General features: G+C 46.8%; 1 protein-coding gene across 1 annotated transcript in view; it reads left to right on the top strand.

Moving 5' to 3' along the window:
* The first annotated feature begins 10948 nt into the window (after window positions 1-10948).
* st6galnac3 (ST6 (alpha-N-acetyl-neuraminyl-2,3-beta-galactosyl-1,3)-N-acetylgalactosaminide alpha-2,6-sialyltransferase 3) overlaps window positions 10949-11883 on the top strand; it is a 74849-nt gene continuing 73914 nt past the window's right edge. The window contains exon 1 of the mRNA XM_086204342.1: window positions 10949-11187. Coding sequence (XP_086060468.1) covers window positions 11167-11187 — 21 coding nt within the window. The 5' untranslated portion in view covers window positions 10949-11166. The remainder of the gene's footprint in view (window positions 11188-11883) is intronic.

Here is an 11883-nt window from a genome sequence, read left to right as displayed (position 1 = left end):
TGTTTTGTCCTCCAGACTCTTTTTTTTTTCTTTCTTTTTTCTTTTCTGCTTCCTGTAGTTTATTTTGCTAGAGAGTTTAAACTGCTGGTTCTCCAGGGCTTCCCTCAAGGTCGGCAGGAACGTCAGAGGCATTTTCCTTCTGCTTCTTCTCAAACCCACTTTGAAAGTACTTTAACGTGACAAAGACGGTTGCTGTCTTCTCCATGCTGGTGCGGCGTTTGCCTCCGTACAAGTGCGGCCTGCGGAGGTGCTGGGGGGTCAAAGTCGAGCGAGCTGTATAATTTGGGTTGCAGGTATTTCGCTGATTATTTACATGCAAATGATCAGTCGGCGTGGCGAGAGTAACCATTGTTGTATGACATGGAACCCAGTTCACCAATGACATCTGTCAGTCTGCCTCTTTGGGGGAAAAAGAAACTGAAATCCAGCCTGGTCAGAGAGTTTCTGCAGCTCATCAACACTTGCACAGCCTTAATTCTTCACCTGAGAAAGAGTTCAGAGCGCGTGGACGCCAGTAGGGGGCAGTCTTACCTTTCAAAATGACAGGAAGGAAACTTGTCATCTGTTGACGTCACTGACTTCATCATGAGAGATGCAGGTCTGTTTCTAAGTGGTGTTTTTGTTCTGTCATGCAAATATGCCCCCTGTTATTTTTCTTTATGCTTGACTTGTCACTGTTTCCTTAGTAGCCATAACTTAATCTGCCATTCAATTTCTTTTTCCTTTCATAATTACTTAATAAAGTTATAAAACAAATACAGATAAGAGGGTTCTAAAACCAAGTATTGGCACTGAATGTGTGTGTTTTGTTTGTTAGTCTGGAGATTTCAAGATAAAAGAACAGAAGCCCATTTTTTGTTGGGTTTTTTTTGCTTTAATATTCTCACTTTGTGTACAAAAAAAGACTTTCTTCTCCACACTCACCAGAAAACTCCCACAAACTGTCAAATCTTGCACACGGGGCTGAACACACGTGTGACGTACTTGCGCGTGCTCTGACATCATAACATCACGTCTGCTCTGATTCCTTCCAGGCTCGGTGCTGTAATAACGCCGGCACCCCAGAAATGCCACCCCTGATATTGAATGAGAGATGATATTTTCCAGCGGTGGCAGCCTGTAATAATGGAGCAGCATAAAGATTGATGCACTCTGCCGGAGTAATTAAAGGCAGGTAATTCTCCCCTATTGTTTTCCCTCATGTAATAAAGATAAGGACTCCCACTGCAACGTACAGCGTGATAAGAAAATGACACTTTACCTGGAACAATTTGCAACAATGGCTTTCATGAAATGCCACAGCGATGATGAAGCGATAGCTGTGTGGAACATCATCATCTCCAGCTCTAATTACAGTATCCAGGCAGACGAAACCTTTATATATTCACACACCCCTGGATGTTCAGTGCAGCCCTGTAAGTTTCCTTGTTTGTGTATGTCTGTTGTTGATGGGGAGGCATTAAACTGGTGTCTGGACAGAGGCAAACAGGCTGGTTTGTGCTGGGAAACCCCACTGGCCCTCATTAGAGACGAAGAGGAAGACAAAACGAATGAGTGACAGCGAAAGACGCAGATGGATCAGAGCCTTCACCTCTAGTTTTGTTTATTTGCGAGGAAAAGCCCTGAGCGTTTCTTTCTTCCCTCTCGCCTTCCCAGTCCCGTTTCCCTCTCGTTATCTCTCGGCACAAAATACTGCGGATTAGCGGAGGCCGCCGCGGGGGCTCGCAGCCAATCACCGCCACTACAGACAATCACTTAATACATGTTTAATTAAACCACCGCGGTGTTGTAGGTGAGTGAGCGGTGACTCACGGTAGGAAAATGCTTTCAAATTAGTTTTTAATTCACCCAGTTTGTGGTTTTATCAGAAACAGTGTGATATGCTCGTCACCGATGGAGCTCCAGAGTGGCGGTGCAGAAGGAGAACATGTTCTGGAGGTGTTTCCCTTTGTTTTCCATTCATTGGTGACGGGAGAAATACCCTCTCCCTGCGGTCTGATTCATGAGCGCTCACGAGGTAAATCTGGTTCCCACGATTCCGATATTTTGTCGTATTGAGATTATAAATCGTTTGACTGTTGGGGCCACAAGGTGCGACTTATCACACTTTCATTCGTGGCCATGGGATAGAATTTGTTCCCACGTCTTGACTGAGTTGGTGTCCGAGTTGTGACGTAGTGAAAGAGATCGTCCCCGCTCTGGTGAATTTCACTGCTTTTCTTTTCAAGATGACGTTGCTTAAGTAAACTGATGAATGCAGAGTGTGTTGTGAAAAAAAAATTAACTTTTTAAAGACAGTTATGATTTGGCTTTGACAAGAACAACAACAATAATCACAGCGACCGTCGCGCTGTGTCTTGGATTAGGAAGCGTGTATTTCAACCGGTGGCGGCAGGGTTAACTCGCACAATGTTGTTAAAACGTGTAGAATGATTATTGTGTCCTACGCAGGCCGATTGTGGGAGAATCATTTGTTGATGGGAAGAAGCTGACAGGGAGAGCAGAAGTGATGGAGAGGATCGTAGAGGAACGATGACAGGAACATTAAGAGGAGAGAAAAGGGTCATTAAAACCCAGGAATGGGAAGGCCTATCGGATGTTCCTGACCGCAGTGATGGATCCTGTCGAGGTATGAAAACTGCAGCTGGAGTCGTAAGTGATACTTCCAGCCGGGTGTAACTGCAGCCGTTCCATTTGCTCAGTGTTGAGATCAATACTGAGTCTTGAAACACTGAACATGATGTACGCACACATTGATTTCTGTGTTTAGTGATGAGAGATATTTGGTGCCGCTGGGACGCATGAGAAATGGCGACCGGGCTCTCCGAGGGAGATAGGAACCAAGCAGAAGCAAACACTACAAGTGCATTATTTGAAAATAGATTAAAGTATAAGTACTTACAAAACAGTTTGTTCCGACCATAGAGTTTAATAAGACAAGGGGCATTCCTGGAGTACTGATACAGGGCACCACGGTGCTGGAGTTTTAACTGAATGTATCCCTCCGCCTCACAGGTGTTCTAGTTAAGCCATCAGAGCACCAACAGCCATGCCGGTACTCGTGACTGGAGCTCCATCACATCAGCTCTCACTTGCTGGCTTACATGGAGACAAAGAGCAGTTCATATAAAAGCAATGTCACACTCGAGGTCAGCGGAATTGGGACCGGATTCGTAAACGTGCTCTGCGGGACTGTTGCAGTGTTCACAAGACTTTCTTCATGCAATTACACATTCCTGTTAGTTCTAAATGTTTAGGTTCCAGACTTCTGCAGGAGTGACCTGCTTTTGTTGGCTAACCTGTAAGTTTGCATCAACATGGGTTCCTTCAAAAGGGCGGCACGGTGGTGCAGTGGTCAGCACTGTGGCCTCACAGCAAGAAGGTTCTGGATTCGAGCCCCGGCTGCAGCACAGGGTCTTTCTGTGTGAGTCTCCATGTTGTCCCTGTTCCTGTGTGGGTTCTCTCTGGTACTCCAGCTTCCTCCCACAGTCCAAAGACATCAAGAGGGGACCAGGTTAATCCAGACTCTAAATTGACCGTAGGTGTGACTGGGAGAGCCAATGGTTGTCTGTCTCTATGTGTTGGCCCTGCCATGGACTGGTGACCTGTCCAGGGTGAACCCGCCTCTCACTTGAAGGCTGCTAGGATAGGCTCCACCCCCCCCCCCCCCAAGACCCTTAACAGAATAAGAGGTCGAAAATGGACGGATGGACATATGGGGTCCTCTCACACTCGTGTCAGGGACACTGATCAGTTTCAAACGGACGTTTTCTCTCTCCTCAAAGGCACTTCAACTTGACATGTTTCGCACAAAGGATTAAAAAAAAAAGCTATCTTTTGAGAAATGTTTTCTCTGCAATTTATGTATCTTGTTTCTATGTATGAAAAAAACTTGATATCTTGTTGCTATAATCTTACAAAAATCTGACAGGATTAAAGATGTCAGCAGGAATCTCATCTTTTTTAACAAAGATAAGCAGTAGAAGATGGATGGGTGGGTGGGTCCCTGCAAAACAAAACCCAAAGGAGTTTTACACCAAATCTCACATTATAACGAAAAACCAAGATCGAACAAAACAAACGAACAAACAAACAAAAGTTTGAGACTGGAATGTTTCATGTTCTGTTCTTCAAGATAATCTTCAGAAATGAAAACCTGTTTTCTCATTGGAGGAAAGACGCTAACATTCTGCTACCAATGAAGCACGGACACATGAAGCTTCACCCTTCTGTTTTTGGGGGACGACCTTTAACGTCTGAGACGGCGTCTACGGGTTTGTTTATCCACTTGGTAGCAAAAGTTTTTTTTTTAGGACCCTTAAACCCTTCAGAATTCAGCTGCACTCACTGATGTTTTAGGTCCTAGAACAAAATGTTAAACTATTTTAAGCTCGAGTGAATCACCGACCAAAAAAACAAACAAAAACCCCCCCCCAAAATGTTCAAAGAAGCCGAGGGAACTGATCGTTCAACGCACCCCCCCCATCCAGACCCTGCCGCTCGTGTTTGTTGTGATGCCCAACCAAGGCAGGGGCCCCTGTGTTGGTAGGCAGTGGTTCAGTGAGATGTTGCCCCTGTAGCCCCAACCTCCCTGATCCCAGCCAGTTACCCTGAGGTGCAGCAACCCTCGCTCTGAACCTCGTACGCAGGGATCTACCAGGAGAGGAACAGGATTTGGTTGGGACCAGATTTCCCCGTAGCTTTGCTGCTCTGTCTACGTGACACACACAGTTCTGAAGCCACTAGTGGTTTAACACACTCACCAAGAACACCTTCATCATGCAGACTGAGAGGCTGAGACAGGTCGTCCCTCCGCCCGCTGGGAAGCTCCACCTGCAGCTTTGTGTGTGTCTGTCAGCAGAGGAGGAAGGTTTCAGGGAGCAGCGAGGGCATGGTGGCTCAGGAATCCTCTTACTGGGCTTACTGGAATTAAAGCCTGGGAACCAGACCAACACCGACCATTCTCATCAAGCAAATGGATCCCAGTACTCTGAAACTGAAATCAGAGCCGGGCTTCACGGCTTCTGTTCTGAATTTTTAGACAAAGGACAAGAAAAGTCTCTTCTTCTGTGTATCCTGCACTAATGAGAGAAAATCCTCCGCGAGCAGAACCTGAGAGCTGTTTTCCCCGCCTCAATTATTCTTTTTGACTAATCCGGCTCCAGCCCATCTGTGTCTGTCCAGCATTTCACTTCACCTGGAAACATGCTGCTGTTGTGAAGTGAAATATGGTCGCAAGTCTTTGTTTTTTTCCCCCTCAAAGCCAAGGAGTTCTTGTGCTTTTGTAGATAAAGGTTCCGTCAGATGTTTGGCTTTAAACATAAAATGAACTTTCTTTTGATCTGCAATATGTTGCTTGGGAATTTATGTGGATTTGTGTCCTAACTTGACCCCTGAGACAGAAGCACTTCATCTTTCTTTGTTGTAAAAAAATAAATAAATAAATGTACACATTGACCTCTTTAGGCTAGAAAGTCACGAGTATGCAGTTTATTCACAAAATTTATGCCATCCATCCGTCCGTCCGTCCGTCCATCCATCTTCTACCGCTTATCCTGTTGAGGGTCATGGGGGGTGGAGCCTATCCCAGCAGCCTTCAGGTGAGAGGCGGGGTTCACCCTGGACAGGTCACCAGTCCATGGCAGGGCCAGCACATAGAGACAGACAACCATTGGCTCTCCCAGCCACACCTACGGTCAGTTTAGAGTCTGGATTAACCTGGTCCCCTCTTGATGTCTTTGGACTGTGGAGGAAGCTGGAGTACCAGAGAGAACCCAGCAGGAACAGGGAGAACATGGAGACTCACACAGAAAGATCCCGTGCTCCAGCCGGGGCTGGAACCAGAACCTTCTTGTTGTGGGGCTGCAGTGCTGACCACTGCACCACCGCGCCGCCCATATTTAAACATAACAAAATAAGAAAAATAGCAGAGTCAAAGATGAGCGTCCGCTAAAATGTAGATCTCCTGCACAGAAAAGATGCAGAAAATATAAAAATTTGAAGCCAGGGTTTTATAGTCCAGACATTCATGATCAGTTTTGTAACATGAGGAGTGTTGGGATGTGTCGTGGTGGCACAGCCGTGGTTAAAAAGCGTCATTGTGGGAGCAACGCTCAGTGCTGGTAAATATTCAGACGATTGATGACTCGTATCTGTTTGAGTTTAGTGCTGGTGGCAGGTTTATTGCATCAGATTACATCACATTGTACAGATGTTTCTATAAAGAGCCCCGTGAGCGCCTGTGCTGTAGCGTCTGATTTTGGAAGTAAAGTAGACGTCGTGTCCATGTGATGCCTGAGGCGCAAAACCCAGCAACTGTGAAAGAGCTAAGAAAGCCGCCTGGGACTTGTCTGTGGCGCGGCGCGTCACGTTCATCTGTGTTCCTTATCACGTGTATGCAGCTGATGAGCTATCATCCACAGTCCCTTAATCATCCAGAGGTAATTTCAGATGCGCGGCCTGCAGATGACCTTGACTTTCCCTTTCCAGCGGGGTGAGAGACTTTAATCTGCGGTGCGGCACTCTCAGGGTTGAGGATTACTTTTTTTTTTCATGCTCTAAAAAGCTATAAAGAGAAGAGAGGAGCGAGAGATTTGGTGATAACCCCAGCAGAGCTATTGATTTGGCAGGAGGACCTGCTTCACACTTGGTGAGATTCGAGAGAAAATAACACCGAAAGATAATCAAAAACGTGTAGCAGCAGCGGGCGCTCGCTTAATCGGGCGTTCCCTTCAGCTCACCAGTGTTTGGGTCGGTGCGCTCATCTTTGTTTGTGTCTTAGTAATTACCGACAGGGTATAAAACAGCTCCTGTTGGGAAAAGAAATAAAAAGGAGATTGGTTTCTTTCGTCTGCAAAAAAAGACTGACATATTGGAAAATGTCTATAGATCTGTTTTTGTTTTTGTTTTTTTTTTTTGCTCGGAGAATTCTCTTCGAACTCAAAAACGTACAGAAAATCGTTACTAGAAACCAAATCATTGGGAAAGCGTGAGAAATGTGTTGGATGCGCCCTGTGGAGGAGTCCTTGGTATCCTGAGGTCGGGCTTAGACAAGTTGTCAGTATGTTTGTGTGTTTCGATCTATTTTTCAGTTAAATCTCATTTGCAACTTTTTACCAGCGGTAAGATTTTCTTTCAGTATTCAAAGAGTCGGGGTTGGTGGGCTTCAAGTGGTGTTTGGTTGGAAAGATATAAATCTTGCCACATTTGATTAATTAATCACCACAAGATGGAAATTTCATCCATCCATCCTTTTTCTTCTGCTTATCCTGTTAAGGGTCACAAGGGGGGCTGGAGCCTATCCCAGAGGCAGGGTTCACCCTGGACAGGTCACCAGTCCATGGCAGGGCCAACACATAGAGACAGACAACCATTCACACTCACAGCCATGCCTACAGTCAATTTAGAGTCTGGATTAACCTGGTCCCCTCTTGATGTCTTTGGACTGTGGAGGAAGCTGGAGTACCAGAGAGAACCCACGCAGGAACAGGGAGAACATGGAGACTCACACAGAAAGATCCTGTGCTCCAGCCAGGGCTCGAACCCAGAACCTTCTTGTTGTGAGGCGACGGTGCTGACCACTGCACCACCGTGCCGCCGCCTGCTTTGACTTCATTGCCACAACATAACAAGACAACTTGTTGAGAACTCCCGCAGCCTCGTTGATTGTGGCCACCGATGTTCTCTCTGTGGACCTTCTGGCGCTCATAACAAATTCCTGAGTGAACCTGTGTGACCGTCCAGCTGATGAAACGTCCCCTTAAATTTCATGAATAAAAAGGAAGCGTCATTGAACAATAAAAGCTGAAAATGGAGGTCAAGAGAGGAACACCATGGACTGATTAGAACCCAGGATTGATCACAGCTGTTGGGTTTGGTGTTCAGAGTGAAAACAAGTGGAGACAACGAGGGTTGGTTCCTCTGCCGCGGGGGCCGGTCAGCTCAGAACATCAGGATCATGGGGACATTTGGATAGAATTTATTTGAGGTAACAATTGCTTTGATTTATGGAATTGATTTGGACCCACATCTGGATCTGATGACCTCATGTGTCCTCGGCGGTGGTATGAGCTTACAGAAATGCTCTCGAGTTGCACCGACCGTCAGACTCTGAGGTCAGAACAATGGCTTCTCTTCCTTTTCCTTTTTCTTTCTCAAAAGACTGTCTTACACGAGAACCTTCGAGGTCTTCGAGAACCAGAGAGAGAAGAAACGCGACACCTGAAAGCAAAGTAATCCTTAAAGTCCTCTCTTGTTACATCTGATTGTCATCCGGTTGGAATCCCCCATCCTTCCCAGAGCACTTGGAAGCGCTTCGTGTTCTGGGTCCCTCGGGTTCTGCAGCACGCCGTCAGCCTCACGTTGGACTGATTAGGTATGATAATCTATCTGACAACACTTTTCCCTCCGAACGCTCCAAGAGTGTGAGTAGGTGGATTTCGTCATTACTGCTTCATCCTTCAACCTGATCCTGTCGTCTGGATTCTTCCTGTTTGAATATTTCAGCTCCTGTTTCCTCCGGCTCCTCCTACAGCCTGGAGACACGTGCGATCAGGGAATAGGATACTCTCTGTTGCCCGTAGCCTGGATGTGTTATTCACTCTCTTTAACTGGGATGAACGCGACATTTGTTTGGTTCGGTGGCGTATTTTTCCATTCGGGAGAAATCAGCAGTTGAAAATAAAAATTATACAACGTGCAGAGCAGGAGAAGGCGAAGGCTCGGTGGTGAGCCGGGAAGAGCTCGTCATCAACCGTCCTTCCCGTTGCTGTTCCAGTAGAAGCTCAGAGCGTTGCTCTTGGTGCAGAACGACTCGCTCCATGAATACAACAAACATGACAGTTTCTTTCCATAATGTGACGAACCGGTCGAACATTTGTCTCGTCTTGGTAGAATCTGAGCAGTTGGCATCGCTCGAGCCACCGCCTGGGGCAGTTGAGGCGTCTCAGATGGCTTGGATCAGCTGATTAGGCCGCTTCTCAAGCTTTGTCAGTCAAATTCCTACCTGAGCTCATGTCTTCATCGAGTATTTGACAAGGAGGCACGGTGGTGCAGTGGTCAGCACTGCTGAAGGTTCCTGGTTCGAGCCCCGGCTGCAGCACGGGGTCTCTCTGTGTGGAGTCTCCATGTTCTCCCTGTTCCTGCTGGGTTCTCTCTGGTACTCCAGCTTCCTCCACAGTCCAAAGACATCAAGAGGGACCAGGTTAATCCAGACTCTAAATTGACCGTAGGTGTGACTGGGAGAGCCAATGGTTGTCTGTCTCTATGTGTTGGCCCTGCCATGGACTGGTGACCCGTCCAGGGTGAACCCCGCCTCTCGCCTGAAGGCTGCTGGGATAGGCTCCACCCCCCACCACCCTTAACAGGATGAGTGGTAGAAGATGGATGGATGGATGAATTTGACTAACAGAGTCCTCACACCCGCGTCAGCGAGGGCACCGCTCAGGGACACTGATCAGCTTCACACGGACGTTTTCTCTCTCCTCAAGGGCACCTCTAGCTGCTTCACTTGAGATATTTCACTCAGAGACTAGAAAAAATAACGTTATCTTTTGAGAAATGTTTTCTCTGCAATTTACAGGTCTTGTTTCCATGTATGAAAAAAACAAAAACCCTGATATCTTGTCCCCATAAGACAACATCTTACAAAATTCTGACAGGATTAAAAAATAGCAGCAAGAATCTCATCTTTTTTCCGCTTTAATTCACTTTGTTTGTTTCGAAGGTGTCGCTGGATCTCATTCATTATCACGAGAAAAGAAACGGAACCGAGCCATTTATCTTTAACCAGTACGGAAGCCAAGAGCAGCCGCGACTGCAGTTAATGCCGTTACCTCAGGACCATCAGTTCATCGTTGCGTTACTTGAGCGACCTGTTGTCACCAGAGCCAGAGGCCGTTGGCGTTTTCCTCCGGTCAGGAGAGCGGCGCCAGCGCGTCGATGGTGGCTTAAAAACACCAAGAAAAACCTTAAATCGCTTAAAAAAAGGGAGGGTGAAAATGTCAGTACAGGAACACGTGACTGAACCCAGGGCTCAACGAGGGCTCCTATGAATTTGAGACGTCCAGATTATTATTATCTTTGTATTTTTTTTTTTATGAACAATTAAGACCTTGAGTTAATTTTGTGTCTCCATATTTAAAACAAGAAACAACTTCCCTTCAGTTTTCTTGCGGCAATGAGATAAATTAGCAGGGCCTCACAAGGAAGTGAGCACCGCAAGTGTGCGGCATAAACATTTGTAACCCATCACTCCTTCATCCCGTTCCTGCAGGAACTGCGCTGAGTTTCTTTTCCTCCTCTCCTCCTTTTCTGTAAATGGAAGAACGAATTTACAAACAAGCGTTTTGAACACAATTTCACGCCTCTTTATTTTCTAGTGTAGAAAAGTTAAAAACCCAGGGAGAGGAGAGAAAAAAAACTAGGATGAAAACTCAATTATTATGTATAAAAAAAAGGCATGAAATTGACAATGATATAATCCAGAAAGTATGAAATATGTGAATTTAGGATGAAGGGGTTCCAGGCTCTGGTCGTTTTCGAAGCTCAAATCTGTTTCCTTGCAGAAGTTCACTTCATACGTTTTTAATCAAATAAACGGTTGAGGTTGTCATAAATTTGTATTCATGATCGTGAGGCTTTGCCATGCTGAGTAAGGTGGTAAAGAGGAAACTGTCTTTTAACAATTCTTTTATTCATGGAGTCCCATCGTGATTTCGTTCCCTCGTCTTACTTCTGCAGGATTTCGTGTCCTGTGAGAAAAAGAGAGAGAAAACACGTCCCAAAACGTTCGTGTTAAAACGCTGCATGTCATCGATGAGAGCAGGCGGCCAGGAAACCAGCGGCTGTCACGTGACCCCGGCTAGGAGGGGGGGGGGGGGGGGCAGCGAGGGGGGCGGTGCTCTGCGTCTCCGCCGGCCAGTAGCAGCGCTGCAGCGTCGGTCCAGGTCCCAGCAAGCTCCGTGGGGGAAAAAAAAAAAAAAAAAACGAGAGAGGAGACGAATAACGGTACACTGTAACGTTCATGGATCCCCGCGTTTAACCGCAGCGCATCCGCGTCCGCTCGGTACGAGGCGTCAATGAATCAATGTCCGGGGAAGCGGGGACGGTGATCGGTGTTTAGGGGCTGACGAAGACGAGCGGTCCACCATTGTGTGCGAAGAAATAATGATGGCCTGGATGTGGAAGGTAAGTGGTGGGGTTCTCTCTCTCTCTCTCTCTCTCTCTCTCTCTCTCTCTCTCTCTCTCTCTCCTCGTGCATTATTGTGACATGAAAGGTAAAGACAAGTGGAGGGGAAGACACCGAGCTGTTGACGTGTCTCACCCCGTGTAGGGAGCGTTTGGGCAGGCATGAGCCGAAATGGGAGCCCGGTGTCATTGATGCTGCATGGCGGTATCGAACCCTCGTCTGCTTGTTGGTGGCTTTTTTTGTGTGTGAGAGTGTGTGTGTGTGTGTGTGTTGTTATTTATGCTCAGAGAGGAAATAAGGCCACGGTGTGTGTGTTTTCGGTTCCTGTGTTGTTGTGTGAAGAAGCGGGCCAACCAGATGTGCAGGCATCCTCCATGACGTTCAGGTGTTTACACGTGACCACAAAGTTACCTGAAAGTTCTCTCCTGATATCCCCCCCCCCCCAGCTTCCTGCCTGTTGGCTGCTGATCGCAACCTCCAGATATGAACACCGCAGGTCAGATGTGAGTTCCAGCCCGGTGGCTGTCAGAGATGAGGAGGATCAAATCATTAGTTATGTTTCAAGGTGATTTCAAGGTGAGTTGGAGTGGGTGGTGGTGGTGGTGGTGGTGGTGTTCCGACTGAAGCTGGCTGTGCTGGAAATAGATCAAAACAGCAAAAAAGTAGATTCGGGTCATTTATTTTCTGCCGGTCAG

The sequence above is a fragment of the Aulostomus chinensis genome, chromosome 5 (genome assembly GCF_037954235.1).
Source record: "Aulostomus chinensis isolate RoL2024-O1b breed Wild chromosome 5, RoL_Achi_v1.0, whole genome shotgun sequence".
NCBI lineage: Eukaryota > Metazoa > Chordata > Actinopteri > Syngnathiformes > Aulostomidae > Aulostomus > Aulostomus chinensis.
The sequence above is the reverse complement of the archived record's forward strand: the minus strand, read 5'-3'. Positions and strand labels throughout refer to the sequence as shown.